This window comes from Maylandia zebra, linkage group LG18, assembly GCF_041146795.1.
Source record: "Maylandia zebra isolate NMK-2024a linkage group LG18, Mzebra_GT3a, whole genome shotgun sequence".
Lineage (NCBI taxonomy): Eukaryota > Metazoa > Chordata > Actinopteri > Cichliformes > Cichlidae > Maylandia > Maylandia zebra.
Genome location: NC_135184.1, coordinates 23,512,053 through 23,530,491, shown reverse-complemented (window position 1 = coordinate 23,530,491; position 18,439 = coordinate 23,512,053). Strand labels below are relative to the sequence as shown.

Here is an 18,439-nt window from a genome sequence, read left to right as displayed (position 1 = left end):
TGGACATTTTAGCCCTTATTGACATGATGCCAGATTGAGATCTGGTTACTGTGGAGGTCATCTGAGTACAGAAAACTCATTGTCATGTTCACAAAACCAGTTTGAGGTGATTTATGCTTTATGACATGGTCCATTATCCTGCTGAAAGCAGCTGTTAGAATTTTAAAAGGGATGGGCATGGTCGGCTACAATATTCATGTACATTGTGGTGTCGCCCTGTGCTGTCTTTTGCTCCTGTAGCCCATCTGCTTCAAGCTTTGACAGGTTCTGCATTAAGAGATGCTCTTCTGTATACTTTGGTTAATGAGTGGTTAATTAGAGTCACTGTTTCCTTCTTATTCAAAGCATTCTTTGAACTCTGACATCACAAAGGCCCAGAGGACCATTTTGTGGTGTTGGATTTTTTATTTTATTTTATTTTTTTAATTTCAGGTTTATTTTTCAGAGTGTATTTTTACATTTATCAGTTTCAGTGTTTTAATCTTTTGAATTGTTATTGTATGAAGGGCATATGCCAGAGGCAAGATTTTGAAGAATCAGTGTAGGTGTTTTAATAAAGACATGACTCAGTCGTGTAAATATCCAAAGTCTAAATAAAGATCAGGTAAGTTGTAATAAAATTAATTAACAAATACTAAGGATGCTTCTTCTGTATTTGTTTTCCACGTTCACAAAATAACATATCCATTTAAATTTCATTTTCACATCAAGTTTTATTTAACAATAACCTTGCAAAGAAAAAGTGCTGCACACTGGTTATTTTCTCTTTCAGACCCAGAGATGGTTGTGTGGGAAAATCCCTGCAGATCAGCAGTTTCTAAAATACTCCAATCAGCCTGTCTGGCACCACCAACCATACCACATTGAAAGTTGCTACCATGCGATTGGCCGATTAGATATTTGGATAAATGAGCCATTATACATAGAGCGGCCGTCGAGTCTGTCTTAATTCAAACACACACACACACACACACACACACACACACACACACACACACACACACACACACACACACACACACACACACACACACACACACACACACACACACACACAAAAAAAAAAAAAAAAAAAAGCAGCATAGTCCAATACCAAATTTTATTCAATGTCAAGGTACAAAACAGCCTCCATTCAAAAAAAAAATAAAATAAAATCACAAACATGTATAAATAATAATCTTACATGATCAAATATATGATTGGTTTGCATATCAACCAATATCTAATGAGCCACTGAAACATTGTTCACTGAAAGACAAAGAAGAATCCAGTATTCTTGATTGGAATGTTCAAAACTTCACTTGAGTATCATTTTATCCACTCCTCCACTGTCCAAAGAAAACAAGCCTCTCTCCAGTCAGATTGGTTATGCAAACAAAGGAAATATTTCCTCTGTTAAAAGAGTGAAATAAAGAAGTGAGAGAAATAGCAGAATTTAAAGAAGACTGGTTTGTTCTAACAAATCCATTTTGTTCCCTCATCTGCCAGAATAACCAAAACGGACGATTACCGCATGTCAATACTGAAAGGATGAAGAAGATACTGAAGTAACAACTAACACGAAATAAGTTTACATTCTCATTCACAGGATTTTTTTTTTTTCCTTTTAAAACACAGATGATACAGCTATTACAGGAACATAAGCACTGGTGATTTCATGGAAAGATGCATTTTCTCATAACCATTTATTGTTAACACACACACACACACACACACACACACACACACACAAAAAAAAAAAAAAAAAAGAAAGAAAAAAAATCCCTAAGGTTTCACTTTTAGTTTATGTTGCCCTTAAAGAAAATCTTGGGATCCCTCAATGAAACTAATGTGTTAGCAAAGCCACAGGAGGACAAAAAAAAAAAAAAAAAAAACCCCAACAAAAAAAATAAACCAAAACAAAACTTTGGCACATGGACAGAAATCCCTGGGATATCTAGCCAAGCCAAGTGATTGGCTTTTGTGGTCACTTCAAATATATAAAGAAATTACAGAAATACAGCTCATGATGATATGTGTAGATGGTTTTGTACAAACAGGGGTAAGAAGACATTTTCGTACAATACTAAGAGGATACGGCCTACAAAAAAAAGGAAGAAAAAAAAAAAGTGCAACATCCTAATGATATAAAAGATAAACCACCTTTCTGTCTCGCAGAACTTGCCAGCCTTACACAATCACGCTTTTCCTTCCTCAGCTCCCTCCAATCTTTTAATAATCTGTTCCATCATCTTGGTACACCTGCTCCTCTTCCTGGTAGCCTTGGTAGCCCTCGTCTTGGTAATCTGGGATGTAGTCACGGGCGACACCAGCTCCATTTTCATCACCTGGAATCTCAGTGGCTTTGGGACAGTACTTGGCATCGTAGATCTGCCGTCCCAAGCCAAAGTTCTGCCCGCTCTGGTTAGCCCCGTCTCTGTATCCCATCTGTAGAGACATGGTGCTGTTGTCACACTTCTCTGTGCCCAGCTTCTGGTCGTAAATGGCACGCCTCGTTCCTGGAGCCGTCATCCCAGCCTGAAGTGGAGACAGGAAAAGGAAAACTGTCAGATTTTGTGGAATTCTCCCCAGCATCCCCCCCCTTCCTCTCCTCCTGCTTGGCAAACACGAGACTGGCCCCAGACATTTGGCCACTGGGTTAAAGAATACATGTCATTCATCTAGAAAAGATCAGCAACACAGAGGATCTGTTGGGGAAATCAAATGCTACCCGGCAACCATTTATTTCCACTAACAGCAGCTCCCATGGTTTCAACAAACACAGAGCCATAATGTCATTAATGTACTCACTGTAACAAAATGACCATTTTTATAAACTGAGAATATACGTTGATGTCAAGCTATCCTTAATCTAGTATTCTGCTGATGTGTTCAAATTGTTTCCTTAGTCTGTGTTGTAATTTGTTATGGCAAAAATATAACAAAAGACTTTGCTCAGACAGAGACTGAGCTTTGCCTTTTAGATAATACAGGAGTTTACAGCTTTCTACAAGACCAAACATGACCGTAGTTTACAGCAGGCAAAGAACGCCAAGGACAAGCCATAACCAGTGTCCCGAAGCTTATTTCTGCTGCAGTCCTTTAAGAATGCATACCTGACTCGCCCCTTTGTTTGTACCCATCTGCAGACTGATGGTGGTGTTGTCCATGGGGGCCTGGACTGGAGCCTTGGGATCATATAAATGTCTCCTGGTGCCATATGCACTCATACCTGCCTGACTGGCACACTTATTGGTCCCCATCTGAAAAATAGAACAATCACTTGTTGTATATAAATGATCAACAGTCATACAAGATCAATAAAGAGTTTTGGTGTAAACTGTTGCACAACATCACTGCATTTCTCACATTTTATTGTTTTGAGCAAGTGTGGGACTGTTGATACTGGTGCAACACTAACCAAACGTGTTTTAAAAAGTTTTGACTAAGCTGTTCCTCATATTTGCACCGCTCTCAAATTACAGTCGAGGCATTTCTTCATTGCTTGAGAAGTGCTTGTGTTTACTTGATACCCTTCCAGGTAATGGAGGGGGAAGGAAAGAAAAGTAGGGAGGTTTGAAGCATCAGTGACAATGTGCAGCTCTCGCACAGAAGAACGCTACTCAACATGAGATCATCATGACAAAGCCTTCTTTCACAACAGTTTCGCCACTTGCAGCAGTGAGTTCAGCTTTGCGAGCACGTAGCCCACCTGTCAAAAACGCAGCCAGAATGATCAGATCATTTAAAAAAAATAAATAAATAAATAAAATAAAAAAAAATTCTTATTTCTAATTTTTTGATCTTTATATTTCAGAAGAAAAAAAAGAAAAAAAAAGAATCAAGTTTAGTCCCTTGTTTGCATTTCCTTTAAAGCCCTGGCCCCGAGTTTCACTCTGCGAGCATCAGTCCTGTTATATTACTGACACTGAAAACTGTACCTGTAGGCCAATGACACACTGTCCAGCCTTCATCTTCTCATCGTCAAACATCCTCTGCTGCTTGTCCGCATACTTCACGCCAATGTCAACCCGCGACTGGCAGCCCTTGGTCTTGGCCTGAGAGAAAAGGCGGTGTAGAAGAGTTCTCATTAAACTGCGATCATTCCCCACAAAAAACTACCACTACCGTTTGTGATGCGACGTTTTTAGAGACTCACCATGCTGGCGAGGGCGAGCAGAGTCGTCTGGACCTGCGTCATGTTGCCATTCTCAAACAGATCATTGGCCTCGAAGATATCATGGGGCTTCAAGCCGTACACTGTGAGAGCTTTGATGAAGTTTGTCAGGTTCTCCAGCTAAAGCCGCACCAAAGTAAACAAGAGCGACAGGTTTTAAGCTGAAGCCGGGCGATTATTTCTCTGCCTGTATCCTCTCATTAACAAGTTGCAGTCAAATATTTTTATAAGCACTAACTATTAAGAAACCAGTTTCAGATAAAAGAAGCAACACTGCTAATGTCCAAGTATAGCCATGAGTGTGATTCAGTGCACTGACATCCTCAGCACAATGCAGGGAAGAGGCAAGTCTAACTGCTTGCTGCACTTCTAGCGTCAATGAAGTGCTCCTGCTCACAAGTCTGCCGCGCCCTCAATTAGCTAAAATAAGACAAACTCACCTGGTGCCAGTTCAGTGCTGACTGGTTGATCTTTCTCACAGAGCCTGGCTGCAGCCTGTTAATAAGTCTGCAAAGTAGAGAAAGAACGGGGAAGAAAGAAAGAAAGTGAGCTTTCCAGATCTGTGTGCATATTAAAAACAGATGATCGAGGCCCTGGTGGTTTAGCGTGACAGAACTTTGATGTAGGCTCTGCTTACTCGCACAGGAGGACTCCGTTTTTCAGGCCTTTCTGGAAGTCGGGGCCGATGGAACTGCCGGTGATGTCTTCGATCCAGATCCTGAGCTCCTCTTCCTTCTGAGGGTCGTACTTCTGTGCAATCTAGTTGGTAACAAAGGTCAGAGGTCACATGTGTGTTCTGCAACCAAGTGGGTGGCTCTTTTGAAGAACAGTAGATGCAGTCACACCAGCTTCTTTTGTCAGCAGTGGAATAGCTCGCCCTGTCCTCAATGACCTCCCACTTCAACACTCTTAAGATATAAGAATTCTATTTTTCTCCAGCTGCTGATAACTGAGCCGCGCAAACACCAAGGACCGAGGTGATGATAACCAAAACACACACCACGAAGATTTCAGTTTTAGTTGTTGTTCGTTTTAAAAGGTTTATTGTGACTGCATGAGGCCAGGCTTCATGGTCATCCCCACATTTTCACTTTGACCGACTCCTACAGACAGAGTTGGTCAGATTTCATGCTCATAAATGGTGACTCCACTGTGACCCGACACACACATACACACACCCCCACAGAAACACACACAGATATCCTGTTTGGTAAACTGTAACAAAGTCACCGGAGGCACAGGAAGGGAGCTGCTGTAGAAAGAACAGGGCGCGTCAGTTTTTAAGGGGCTTAACGTGGTCTGCTGACGGCGTCACGGTTGAGGCGTTACTCTGATTTAAAAGCTTTACCGACGGATGCAGAGCATGAGAAAGAGGCCATTCAGGAGGAGAATCGGGGTCACGTAAACAAACAGCAGTTTCATGAGCTGAATCTGAAAGGCGGACAAATGGAGAAAAGTGACCTAAGAGTTAAACAGGTCAGCTTTTCTCCTCCTCCAGTGAAAGAGAAGAAGAAGAAGGAGAAAAAAAAAAAAAAAAAAAAAAAAAAAAAAAAAAAAAAAAAAGTTCTGCGTGCAAACTCACAACCAGCCAACAATTTTTCCTTGTCCCCGAAGGCAATGGGAAACTAAACCGCAAAAGTAACCTACTATTTACATAGAAGCAGGCCGCACACAGCTCACAGCTGGCTGCGCTCTTCAGGAATGCCTGTCTTCTAATTAAATTCCCTTCATCCAGTTATCCGCATATTAAAAGACAACACTGGCCGTTTTAATTGCCCGCAAGGAATCCGACACAGATGTAATTTCCAGCGACAAGCTGAACGCGAGGAATTCAGCCCGCAGTGCTGGGATAAAGGGAGCTGAATGAAGCGAGAAGGGCGCCGGATTGTGTCTGTGTGCCGAGCCGATGAATGGATGTGCACTGAGATGAATAAATAAATAAAACAGTTATTGCAGTGTATCAGTGAGTTTGGGGATTACTCTTACAAGCAAAGACTGTCTGTGTTTATCAGTTTGTAAAGGGGGGGGGGGGGGGGGGGGGGTAGGTGGAATTTAAAAGCCTTCAATGCCTCACATTTTAAGGGTGAGCTACGTCACTGACGGCAGGAAATACCTCTCTCTTTAGTAGACCCCCCCCCCCCCTCTCTCTCTCTCCTCCTTCAAGGACGCCTGTGGTAATGGACAGAGGAAATCTGCATGCTTTCTTTAAGTCAGCCACATGTTGTTCTGTGGAGATCTGGGGAGGGGATACGACCCTCTCTTTCTCCCTCGCCCCACACAAGGGAACATCCAAAGAATGCAGAAGGGGAGGGGGATGAGGTGGAGGTAAGTTAAAGTGCCCTTATATGCGGGTGTCAAGAGAATGAACAGAAGGCTAAGGACAGATCAGCTGTAACACTTGTGTGAGAGAAAAAAAAAGCAGTCTGCTTCCCAATAACAACGAAATGGACAGTAAGTCACATTCAAAGTACTTTTAAAAAAAAAAAAAAGGGGGAAAGTTGGCGAAAAGTGATGTGCCAACGTGATCGGGCTTGTCACCTCTGAGGTTTTAACTCGATGCGGCTGTGACCAAATAAACAAGCTGCTTTCCTCACGAAGGTCCCAATCAATAAAGTTACACATTACCCAGAACTTGCGGGGGGGTGTCAGTCGACACCTTGATTTTTCACAGAGTGAGTGGCTGAGGAGGAGAGAGGCTTTGTCCCTGCACTGATCTGGCACGGTGTGGAGAGCAAAGTTAAAGCACGAAGAGCAGCGCTACACCTTACCGCATGAGGGGAAGTGGGGAAACTATTCTTGCAGAAACCACGAGAACACAGAAGCAATGAGAACAGTGGCATCCAATCCGAGGGCTAACAGGTCAATTACATTATCTACTAATGCGGGTCACAACGCAGGGCAGAGAGCTGCACGGGCGGCGGAAAATGCTGGAAACGGGGGTAACTTTTTTTTTTTTTTTTTGGCCACAACGACATGCTTGTTTGCCAAGACGGACAACGCCCATGGTGCGATTTTAAGTTAAGTCTCCTGCACGAGCAGAGGGACTAAGGAGGTCCAAGGTGTCTAACTAGACCACAACTTATTTCTTTGCAAACTATTCACACTCGACCAGAGTTTAATTATTCATTTTCCGACTTATGTATAAAATATAGTTTTAAATCTTTTTATTCAAACTCCCTTTTTACCCCCGCTGATTACCTTTTAACCTGAGCGCCATATTAAAATGGAGGCCAGGTGATTCTCGCGTTAAGAGAGAAGCGCAATGAAGAAGGCGAGAAAAGTTCAATGCGACTTAACTTTATATGGGAGAGAAAAGTATGGCCACCTACCTTGTTTTTCACTTCTGCGGATAACCCATAAGCCGGACCTTTGTTAAAGGAAGACATTTTCAAAGTGTTGAGATTTTTCCTTTGAGAGTGGCAAACAATAATAAAAGAAAGAGACTCCGACTTGAAGATAAAAACTGCGCTAAAATATCTTCGAGTTTGTCTTCCAATGAAACCTCGGACTGAACTAAATACTTCCTTTCTCTTTTACGGGCGCCAATTAGAGCGCTCCCACGGTTTCTGTCAAAGAGTCTTGATTCACGAATCAAGATAGTTCACCCCTGAACGGTCCGTCCCGGAAATGACCCTCCGAAGTTTCTAGGTGTTTTTTGTTTGTTTTGTTTTTTAATTGCAAACTAGCTGAAAAGAGTGATTATTGAATATTTAGCACAATTTCATACAGGTGAAGAAGGAGATCGGTTTCATGTGCTCTTGGTTACGTAATACAGTCGTATTTTTTGTTTATCTTGTTTTTATTTTATGTGTTTTGTTGTTTGTATCTGCATCTGTCTGGGTTAGCCGGTGTTGTGCCAAAAAGTGATTGTCTGCCAAAAACTGATTTCCGGTATTTGCCAAAAAGCGATTGCTCATATTTAAAGTGCTATAAGTAACTTGTTGGGCTATAATATGTTAAACATATGTCAAATGCATCCCTTATGGATGACATAAAGTCATCTTGAGCCACAAACAACATTCGTGTAGCAAGATACAAGCTGCAATCAGTTTTTGGCAGCGACTTTTATATAACCTTTATTTATGCAGTAACAAAAATCTCATTAACATTAAAAATTTATTTTGTAAGAGTAAGTTGCCCAACAGGACAGCAGAAATGGCAGCAAATATTACAATAGTTCTGTAAAAATATTTTAAGTGGGGATAAAGGACCGGATTGGTTATAATGTAAGTACAAGTTGTAAAGATACTTAAAAAACAGATAATGTTTTAATTCTTTATGTAACCCCTTTGTATCCCCTGTTCACCGAAGTCTATTTACGAACATACGTAAAGATATTACACATAAAAAATACACAGAAACACTGGAAATCAGTTTTTGGCAGACAATCACTTTTTGGCACAAGAAAGACTTTTAGGATTTTAGCATTTTGTGTGTATTTGCACTGGAGAATATAATTCACTGAAAGCATGAACCAGGTAACTAAATACATTAAATATGGGAGGTTAACTTTGGATTTCCAGTTTCATTTCGTTGTTCTTATCTTGCAAAGTGGCTTTACATATTTTAGTCTAGCTCAGATTCTCTAAACACGATCAGGTTTCAGTTTCATTTTTCATTAGCTGTGCTGTTAGTTTTAGTTTCTATCATGGCTGCTGTTTTCACATGTGATATTTGGAATAAATATAATAATAAAACCCTTTACTCAAAGTCAGGTACATGTCCAAATCTCAGTAAACATATGCACCAAATACTCTTCAAGCTGGTTATGCCAACAAATTTGGCCAGGCTGACAAAGATTGAAACTGAAGATATTTCCTGTATACTTTTTTTAAACTTTAGTTTTGCGAGTTTACAGCATTGTTTCAGTTCACTTTTTATTTATTTTACTGTATCTCATACCCGAAAAACACCACCTTCTTCTTTTTTTTCCCTGAAACCAGTGCAGTCTTTTTTTTTTTTTAAATCTTGGTCACCTTGTATGCATATCAGATTTTTTTTCTATGTAAATCGACATTTTATAAGCATGTATCCTACACTTAGAAACTGTTATGTGGCTGTTATAATTATTGTATTTATTATAAATTTGTATTTTTTTTTTAGTTTCTTGTAATGCTCTTAAGATAAACAATCCTTATAACAGAAACATCTATCGATTTTGTTACACTCATCCAGTTGAAGGTCGTGGGGACTGAAGTCTGTCATGACTGTCGTGGGGTGAGAGGCAGGGTACAACCGGAACAGGACACTGATATGTGGCATGGGTTGAAGCTAGAGTACCCAAAGAAAACCCACAAAGAAAAGGAAGCTCCACACAAAAAGGCCTCAGACTGTATTTGAACGCAGGATCATCTTGCTATGACGTGACAGTGCCAACTGCATGAAAGCTTTCAACTGATATGTAAAAACGACCCATTAGATAAAGAGCACATATATAAATAATTAAGCAATGCCTGTCATGAGTTTAAATGTATTTTAGGCCTCCATTCAAAACGCACTACTGCACTACTCAGTAAAAAAATATTTAAGCAACAAAGCGAGAGAGGGGACTTCTCTTGATAGTCCTGTATACTCTTCGTTCCACGCTTCGTTAATCGATCCTAAGCTCCACCTTTCCACTGCTCTTCCTTAGGTCGCGATTTATATCAAAAACTCCTTATATGGAAGGAAACTTCCCAAATTCCTGAATAGTGGGAGTGAACCTCTGGTCCCACCCTGCATACCAGACGTGGAGAGAGGACGAGACAAATTGTCGCACTTTTTTGAGTCACGGTCAGGGGGGAGAAAAAAGTTATTTGGGAATGAGCTACTGGGCTGACGTAATGTCGGTGGTGTGAGGTTTTCAGATAACAAAACTTCTCCTGGCATGTCAGCATGTGTGAAAGTCCAGGATGCTATGTAAGACGTATCTAAGACAATGTATTAGTGGCGCATAATATGATTTAAGCTGGCAGTCAGCTGGACAGGTCAGGGGGTTCTTTCTTTATCTTATTTCGACAAAAATATGTACAATAGGCTGCTTTATGACAGTGGTACATCAGATTAGTATGACTCCATGAGACACCGACGGTTCCTCCCGACATGGACACATGCTGGAGCCCATCAGTGTTACTACCTGCACTCATCGGATACATCTTTCTTTCTTCTTCAGCTGATGTCTTTGACATCCCCTTGAAAAGTTTGTCCAACATATACTGTATTAAATATTGTAAAAGTATGGGGGTTTTGACTGTTGTTGTTTTTTTAAGTTTTGAAATCTGTCCCACTGACTGGGGACAATCCCACTGACGTTATTCTCCATCTTTCCAGACTATCCATCCAGTATCAAACTACTTCCTTTCAGCAAGTGGGAAGGAAAAACTCCCTTTTAACAGGAAGAAAGCTCCAGCAGAACAAGGCTCAGAGAGGGGCAGCCAACTGCTGCAACGGTGAGGGCAGGGAGACAGGACAAATGACACACTGTGGAAGAGAGCATTGATTTATGAGTATGAATATGCGACCCAGGGACCCAAATTAATCCACCAAAGCTTTACTCTTGTAAAAACTGCAGTTAAATAATTAATACCTGAAATATTTCAATAATATGCACCACTGCTGGTGGATTATAAAAGAAAGTTTCATTCCTAAAAACTCCTTTCCACTAGGATCCATAAATATTAACGTGCTTGCAATGACAGTAGACTGAATGTGGAAAAAACAGAGATATTGTTGAAAGTACAAATATTTTTAAGATGTGCCTCCTAATAATTTGTGCTGTAAACAGATGTTTGATTCATTTTTAGAACGCATATTCGATCGAAGATGAAGATCTATAAGTTATAAAGTCATAAAGGTTTTCATTGAAATTGTGTCGTAGCCTGTGAACTACAATGACAGATTAAATACTTTGGAATTTTTTTAACATTCGAATCCAAGTGAGAACCATCCAATCCTCAGTTGGTCACTTGGATCATTTATTTAGATGTTTGATGAGACACGTTTCTTTCAGTCCATTATATTTTATATAGTTCCCATTTTCAGAGGCTCAAACGTAATTGGACGTTTGACTGAAAACTTTCAGGCCAGGCCTTTTTTTTCTCGTCATTTCACAGCAAATTGAACAGATAAAAGATCTGGAGTTGATTTCAAGTGTTGATCTTTCATTTTGCACGCCTGAAAAACCCAACAAACCAGTCAGAGATAGCAGAGACTTTAGGAGTGGCCAAATAAACAGTCCTTAAAAAGAAGGAATTCATTGTCAGAAAGACCCCAGGAGACATCTAAAGTGCATGATAAGATAATTATTTCCATGGTTAAAAAAAACCCCACTACAACATTTAGACACGTGAAAACACTCTCGAGGAAGTAGGTGTGTCATTGTCCAAGTAATGTGAATGCACAGGGTGCAAACGCCTGGTTACACTCAAGAACAGGGAGGACTTTGCCCCAAAAAAAGCCTTCACCGTTGTTTGGATTCACCTTTTATTATGGATGAAGTTTGGAGAAAGAAAGAACAGCCCATGATCCAAAGTACACCATGTGTTAAACACGGTGGAGGCAGGGTTAGCGCACGGGCAAATATGTGTGCCAATGGAAGTGGGTTACTAGTGTGTACTGATGATTTGACTGTTGATAGCAGTAGCAGGGTGAAATGTACAGGGCTACAGTCTCAGTTGCAAAACTGTTTAGGCAGCACTTTACAGTGCAAACAGATAAGCCGAGGAAATAGGATAGTCTTCAATGTTCAACAGTGCGTGCTTTCAGGTAGCACAAAACTGAATGCAGAGACCCACAAACAAGCTACAACTGAAGGCGGTTGGATTAAAGGCAGTAATGAACATCTCTGGGGAGGAAACATAAGATTTGGTGATATCCAGGGCTTCTAGACTTCAGACAGTCATCCCCTGCAAACTAGTTTCACCCACATATTAAAAACTATCCTGATATTTAAAATCATTTATTTGACCAATTAATTTTGAAGCTGAGAAATTCGGGGAGAGGGTTTAAAAATGGCTATAACTCTACAACATTTAATGCAAAATTGTTCTCAAATCCAAGCTGAAACTATCCTGTTTTAACCTGAGCAGAAGAAAGCCCCATAAAATATCAGTGATCTAAGCCCAGGTGTATCTCATCAGTGTCTGAGCATCCTCCTGGTCATAAATACAGCTGGATTTCTTTGTACATGTAACAGATGATACCGTCATACAGGTGTGCGGCAGGCTGATTCAGTGTGAGGATAAACGCACCAGAGGGCACTTACTCATCCTGCTGTCTTATGTGATTACATCAGCTGACTGAGTCATAGGAGGAGTGACGTAGGCAAAACATTCTTTAGCCTATTGAACATGTTGCAACCCAAAGGCAATCAGAATTACAACCAGTAGGTGCCGAAAAACTGTTGCTTTACTACACATATGGCCAGTTTAAAAGGGTGGGATTATACTTTTAGACTAGTAAAATGTACTGTTTAATAACAGAGGACCTTTTGTAGCGTGGGCCCAGTAAAATCATAAGAATTATTGATGAATTTGAACCGATATTACTCTCATCATTTTACATCTCTGGTGCAGACAAAGAACACACATGGACAATGTGCACCCCCACATGGACGACATGTGTAAATGCACCAATTAAAAGTCCACCTTCAAACAAAAGGCACAGTTTAGATTAACTACTTAAACCATAAAAGACCTGACGGCAGCCAAGATTGAGATCTTTTTATTTTTCAAACAACTGAGAGATGTTAAACACTGAACAAATAAAGATGCCCCATCAAAACTCCAGAAAAAAACAGATTCTTTTCAACCAGTTGTAGCACTTTTCCATTATTGCCAGTGGTGTTGTTGATGACGACGTGCAGTTTCTCGTTGTCTGCAGCTTCACCCCCTCACTAGATCAGCGCGTAGAAAAAGTAACAGAAAACGGTGCATATACCAGCGTCAGATTGATCGTGGGGATTTGGGATTCTTACGTACAAATCCAGCTCCAGGCAGGCGTGTTTTAGGCGGAAGCAAATCCAGATTCACTGTTTTGTTTTTAAACCAAGGCACATTGGTAGGTAGGAATGGATGACCAAAAAGAATGAATGGACAGAGAGGCTGCACAGAAGCCAATCTTCATTTAAATCATGTGAGAATGGTGGTAGCGACTAAAAAGGGAGTCGAACTGAAGTACTGTCACATGGAAAACGCCAAGAACATTGGATGCGCACAGCTCGCTCTGTGTTTCTCTCTTAAATGTTTGAATCACTGTTTTGAACGGGAGCAAAAGAAGTGCCACCCTCATTCTGCAACTTAAATGATTTCTAAAGCCTGGAAAAAGCAGCTTCGAGAGCCGTAAATGTGTCTGAAATTCGTATTAATCCATGGGCACATTGTGGGAGAATCAGTCAGTTCACACTCGAATGAATGAATCAGTAAAGAAAATGACCAACAAGTCGTCAACTTATGTACAAGTGCATAAGAGGTCTCAATTCTGTACATTCACTAAGGCGGTATAAACTCAGAAAAAAATATATATATTAGCAAGGAATTTCAGAAGGCAAACGATATCTAAAGAAACAGAAAAAGTTCCAGCATTCAAACATGTCCTTGCTTTTGTCATTGAACACCACCAGCAGCTGGGACATTCTTTAATATTTCGGAGAGAATTAATGGATGGAAACATTTGACTGCACTATTTTTTTTTCCTTTTTGCATTAGCACCACACTACTTTAAAACGGTTACATCTCCAGAAGAATCTTCATGACCTGGAACCTTTTAGGAGCCGAGCTGATGAGACAGAGAGAGCGGAAATTGGTTGGAGGGTGGAGTCTGGAATGTAAATAACCAAAACAACAAAACAAATCCGCACCGGCCAATCTTAAAGAAAGGACAGCACATGGGCTTCCTTTAACATTTAAGATTCAGCTGAGAGCACAGTGATGCAAACAGAAGAGAAAGCAAAAAGAATCTATAGTTGTTGTTATCGTCCTTTTTTTAACATTTGTTTTGATGAACATCCCGTAAATGAACTGGTCAAAAATAAATAGATGTATATATGATAAGAAGTTTATAATTTACTCTTTTATATCTCACATAAAGCTTCTTGTAACTGCCAAATATGTTCCAGTAACTTCAAACCCTGGACATATTCGGCTCTAACTGTGCTAGATGAACTCTTATTAACATCTTTCTGGGCACCAACATGGTGGTCTGTGCAGGACAGCTAAACCCCAGCCTTCCCTCAGGTTTAACCCTAGTTCAAAACTTCTTGTTAGAAACTAAACAGATTAAAAAAAAAAGAAACAGCATCATCCCAGTGTGCCTCAAAGAGGGGTACAATTCATAATATTCAAAAAAAGAAAAACCTCACATTGTTACACCTATTTGGGTGATCTGGGATAATTCTGTCTTCTTTTTTTGCCTTTATGGTTAGCAGCAGTACTCTGCAATACGGGCCTCATTCCTGTGGCTTTCAGTTTGAAAAATAAAACAGAAACAGCCCTTGATATTACAAACTCAACTAGTCTTTTAATCTTTACACTTCTTTTATACCAAAATCTTAATAGATTATCACAGAAAGAGGAAGAGGCGTGGGGGAGTGGAGTTTGGCAGGCCTGATTTTTGCCAAACTCACAGTGAACAAAAAAAAAAAAAAAAAAAAAAAAATTAAATCACAAAGTATCTCATCTCTGTGGTGAGATGAGGAAAGGAGTGGAAAAGTACTGCAACCTTCCCGTACCCCTTCAGTCTAGGCAAACGTATGGCAGGATGTTCAATTTGCTTTCATCCCCGTGAGGGTCCAGTGATATGCAATCTGTCCAATCGTACCAGGTGCCCTTGGTGTCACAAACGCCATTCACCCCCTGCCAGTGCTGTGTGTGTATCCTGTCCAAGTCCTCATCTGTCACGTCCCGGCTCACGCCCGGTAAATCCCCTGTCAAATTGTCCGTTTGGAGAACGTGCATCTTCCGCGACTCCTTAATTTCCTGTTCTTCCCTTTTCAGATATTCCGACATGAAAAAGTGTGCACTAGGGGCCTGAACCCCCGAGGAGTTAAGGACATTGCTCTGAAGGTTCAAGTAGGACTGGATGATTTCATTTCTAGACAGCTCCTTCCAGTTTGTGTGGTGGAAGGGGTTAGGGCTAGGACCTGGGACTGTGGCGGTGGCAGCGCACTGTTGTACAGTGCTTTCAGTTCTCTGCCTAGACTCAGCGAGGTCAGGAGTGGGTGCTTCATCTGTTTGAGAAGGTTCTTTATGCACCAGAGGTTTAATCTGACCTGTGACCGGGTCAAACGTTAATCTGCGTTCTTTTAACCGAACGGGTTTAGTGGTGTCCTCCATTTTCTGGCCATCTAAGTTGACAGAGTAATCTCTAGACCTGTACTTCCTCCTTTTATGTTCCGAATTTGGTACGGTTAGCCCATCTGCGTCATCAGACACAACCATAGCTCCCTCAGAAATCTGTCTGTGTGGTTCTGAGTTCTGCTGGGAGAGAGAAGGTGAGGGGGAGACTGATGGGGATTCCAGTGTTGCAGATATGTCTTGTGACGGGCAAAGAGAGGAGGCTTCTGAACTGCTGGCCCAGTGCATTGAAGACCTATTAGAAGAATGTGGCAGCTTGTCAGCATAAGATGAGGCCGGGGACGACACAGTGTGGGAAAAAGATAAGGGAGAGTCCCTGGAGGAAGGGCTTGGGACCGGCGTTCCTTTTGGTGCATATGCTGAAGAGCGCTTGGTCATTGTATCTTGCTTCGTACTCCTTGGGCTGGTAGTGAGACCACGAGGACTTCTGGCTTGATAATAGCCCCCGCCTCCTTCATCCAATCTGGCCTGTTGCTGCATCACAGCAACTTTAATCAAAGAGGAAGTGCTGGGTAGTTTGGCCACCCCGGGAGAGCTGGGGCGAGGCTTGACAGCATTAACAGGAATTCTGTTCATTTTATCATTATCAAGGTGCTCAACTCGAGATCTGTCAGGAGACGGGACAACCTCCTGGTCAGGGAGGGCATCCGGACTGCCTGCAATCCCATTGGTGGGTGGCGTTGAAACAGAGTTATCATATGGGGACATTTTGGAGATTTTTTCTTGCAAGTACACTCCACTGTCTCTGTGCTCTGCCCGCCGCTTGCGGCTGCTTGATTTCTCAGCTTTTGGTGAGTACGTGTTGTGAACGTCATTTCTGATTTTGACCTCAGGGACACCTTTCCCTGGCACAGAAATGTCAGAAGGAGAGGCATCGGTTCTGCAGGGATGAGAACTGCCATTGGTAGAGCCAGGAACACTTGCAGCCACAGCTGGCCCAGGTTCAATCAGCTTTTGCCAGTTCCTCAAGAGTTTCTTAGCTCGTTTAGCCAGGTCTTCATCCTTCGTCTTCTTCCTCACATCATTGATCAACTTTCCTAGTCGAGTTTCCTACGTTAAAAAACAAGCACTAGGATTAGAAACACTATTCAGTTAAACAGTTTGGTATAAAGCAGCAGCTAAGTTCAGTCGACTGTCTTACCTCAAGTGCTTCTTTGGTGATAGGATACTTTTCAAGGCAGGCAATTACTTCCAGTACGACCACCATATTGCATATCTGCAAGGACGATATATAGAGCTTCTAAAACATCACGGTCACACAAAGTGTATATTACCCAAAAATTACTGCTTACTTAAGTAACAACAAAAGAAGCTGTTAATGAGAATTACAATCACATTTATAATATTCTAGAAAGGCCAATGCTGGTGACAATTCAGTGATTAGCCAAGAGCCCTGCACTAATGCTGATCGTGGAAACTCCCCAGAAATTAGACAAATTCAAGGGAATTGAATCGTGCCTGCAACGTGTTTGAGGGGCAAGTTAGCTTAGAAGTTAGCAAGGGGAGGGAGGGGGGCATTAGCTTGTCTGTCTGCTTCAAGAGCAACAAAACGACGTTGCAAAGTAAAGATGGAAGTGTCAACTCACAAAACCTTCTCCTTTGTAATCATTATAACAATAGGGTAGCATATAGACCAAAACGGAGAGCACAAATTAATTAACTTTACGCGAGTTTCTTATCTTGTTGACAAAGTCAAGCGGAGCTCAAGTGTCTGTGAATTTGCCTGTGCTAGCCGATTTAGCCGCGGCTAGCATTTCAGCTGAGAAGGAAGGGTGGACTGTTTCAAAAAACGTAGCTTTAGCCGCTGGAGCTAAGAGTTTGCTAGCTCCCGTCCATGGCTTAGTAACACGAGATTTTTATTAAGATGAAACAGTTTAGGGTGAAAAACAAGTACGAGGTGAAAATAAATTCAGAATGGAAAATGAATTTGGAAGGAAATTAAGCAAATAGTTTTCTTTTTAACGTATACGCAAAACCCGCTGTGGCTAAGTTAGCCGCTAGCATGCTACACGCCAGATTATGGTCTGTCCAGGGTAACGCTGGTAGCTAAATTAGCTTTCAAGCTGTCAACTCAAGTACCCCCATCTCTAATTCCAACTTAAAATATACAATAAGAAGTTTGGGCACAGGAATATAATTAAATAAGAGTTGTCGGGCGAATTCTCAAGTCGAGTTGCCCCAGAGTGCAGGGAAACAAGGTAACTTAAGCTAGAGAGCCTGCTCGCTTTAGCGCACTCACATTGCTCTGACTGTCGATGGCCTGCAGCAGCCGTTCCCTCATCTGCTGCGGGGTTGCTGAGACCGTTGTCATTGCCTGTTCGGTGCGATCCGGAGGATGGAGGGAGGAATCCTCCAAAATGAAAACCGGGTGACAATGATGACTCAAAAGCCGCTTCGGGAACACGTCAGGCGTCCGTACAGCATATTTTCTGTCGCCTGTAAGGTAACGGCTCGGCTTATCTCACATGGAGTAGGGAAACGTGTGAGCTATGTTGCCCGTTTGCTGCTGCCTCCTCGGCGCTCTCGCAACTCACTACCAGCTGCAGGATCGCTCCACGGCCTCCTGCTGCATGCCGGGATACGTTGTGTGCGCTTTGACGTCTGCACGTCCTCAAGTAAACATACCTGATACACTCAGGGATGTGCACCACCGCAGGACTCCATCTACTTGTGGTTACACAGTAAACATTGTACAGCAGATCATGTAGTATGTAAACGAATTACGCACTGCCTTTGACCCCTAAATAACAAATACTGATAGTTTTATAAAAGTGATTTGTAGCGCAAAATCTAATGGTTTTCCAACAGTTTCGTGCTGTGTTCAAAATTGTTCGCCACTGTCAGAAGCCAGCTAGCCACATCCCAAAAACACCAAAGCTCCCCCCACGTTATCTTCTCCAAGACAGATTTAACCACAACCACTTAGTATTATTTTTTAAAGTGTCTAAACGTT

The 18,439-nt window shown here is 41.6% G+C and overlaps 2 protein-coding genes and 1 long non-coding RNA gene across 3 annotated transcripts in view; 1 reads left to right on the top strand and 2 right to left on the bottom strand.

Annotated features, from left to right (window-relative positions):
• Window positions 1-18,439, top strand: part of LOC143413751 (uncharacterized) — a 31,604-nt gene that overhangs the window by 2,510 nt on the left and 10,655 nt on the right. The window lies entirely within an intron of this gene.
• Window positions 1,086-7,676, bottom strand: cnn2 (calponin 2). The gene is made up of 7 exons (XM_004542392.6): window positions 7,486-7,676; window positions 4,794-4,915; window positions 4,597-4,663; window positions 4,139-4,276; window positions 3,921-4,037; window positions 3,096-3,242; window positions 1,086-2,517 (listed from the first exon to the last, which is right to left on the bottom strand). Exons 1-7 carry the CDS (start codon window positions 7,540-7,542, stop codon window positions 2,212-2,214), a joined length of 954 nt encoding a protein of 317 aa, XP_004542449.1. The 5' UTR covers window positions 7,543-7,676; the 3' UTR covers window positions 1,086-2,211.
• crsp7 (cofactor required for Sp1 transcriptional activation, subunit 7) lies at window positions 12,841-18,398 on the bottom strand. Its single transcript, XM_004542393.5, has 3 exons — window positions 17,726-18,398; window positions 16,628-16,702; window positions 12,841-16,536 (listed from the first exon to the last, which is right to left on the bottom strand). The coding sequence occupies exons 1-3, from the start codon at window positions 17,795-17,797 to the stop codon at window positions 14,866-14,868; spliced, it is 1,818 nt and encodes a 605-aa protein (XP_004542450.1). The 5' UTR covers window positions 17,798-18,398; the 3' UTR covers window positions 12,841-14,865.

Bases quoted from the DNA above. Each gene is read 5' to 3' on its own strand.
- cnn2 (XM_004542392.6), bottom strand. From the start codon at position 7,542: ATGTCTTCCTTTAACAAAGGTCCGGCTTATGGGTTATCCGCAGAAGTG. The intron at 3,243-3,920 runs GTACAGTTTTCA...TCTATTTTTCAG, and splicing joins AGTGTGTCATTGGCCTACAG to ATGGGGACCAATAAGTGTGC. The intron at 2,518-3,095 runs GTATGCATTCTT...TCTCCACTTCAG, and splicing joins CAAACAAAGGGGCGAGTCAG to GCTGGGATGACGGCTCCAGG.
- crsp7 (XM_004542393.5), bottom strand. From the start codon at position 17,797: ATGACAACGGTCTCAGCAACCCCGCAGCAGATGAGGGAACGGCTGCTG. The intron at 16,703-17,725 runs GTGAGTGCGCTA...TCGTCCTTGCAG, and splicing joins CCATCGACAGTCAGAGCAAT to ATATGCAATATGGTGGTCGT. The intron at 16,537-16,627 runs GTAAGACAGTCG...TTTTTAACGTAG, and splicing joins TCACCAAAGAAGCACTTGAG to GAAACTCGACTAGGAAAGTT.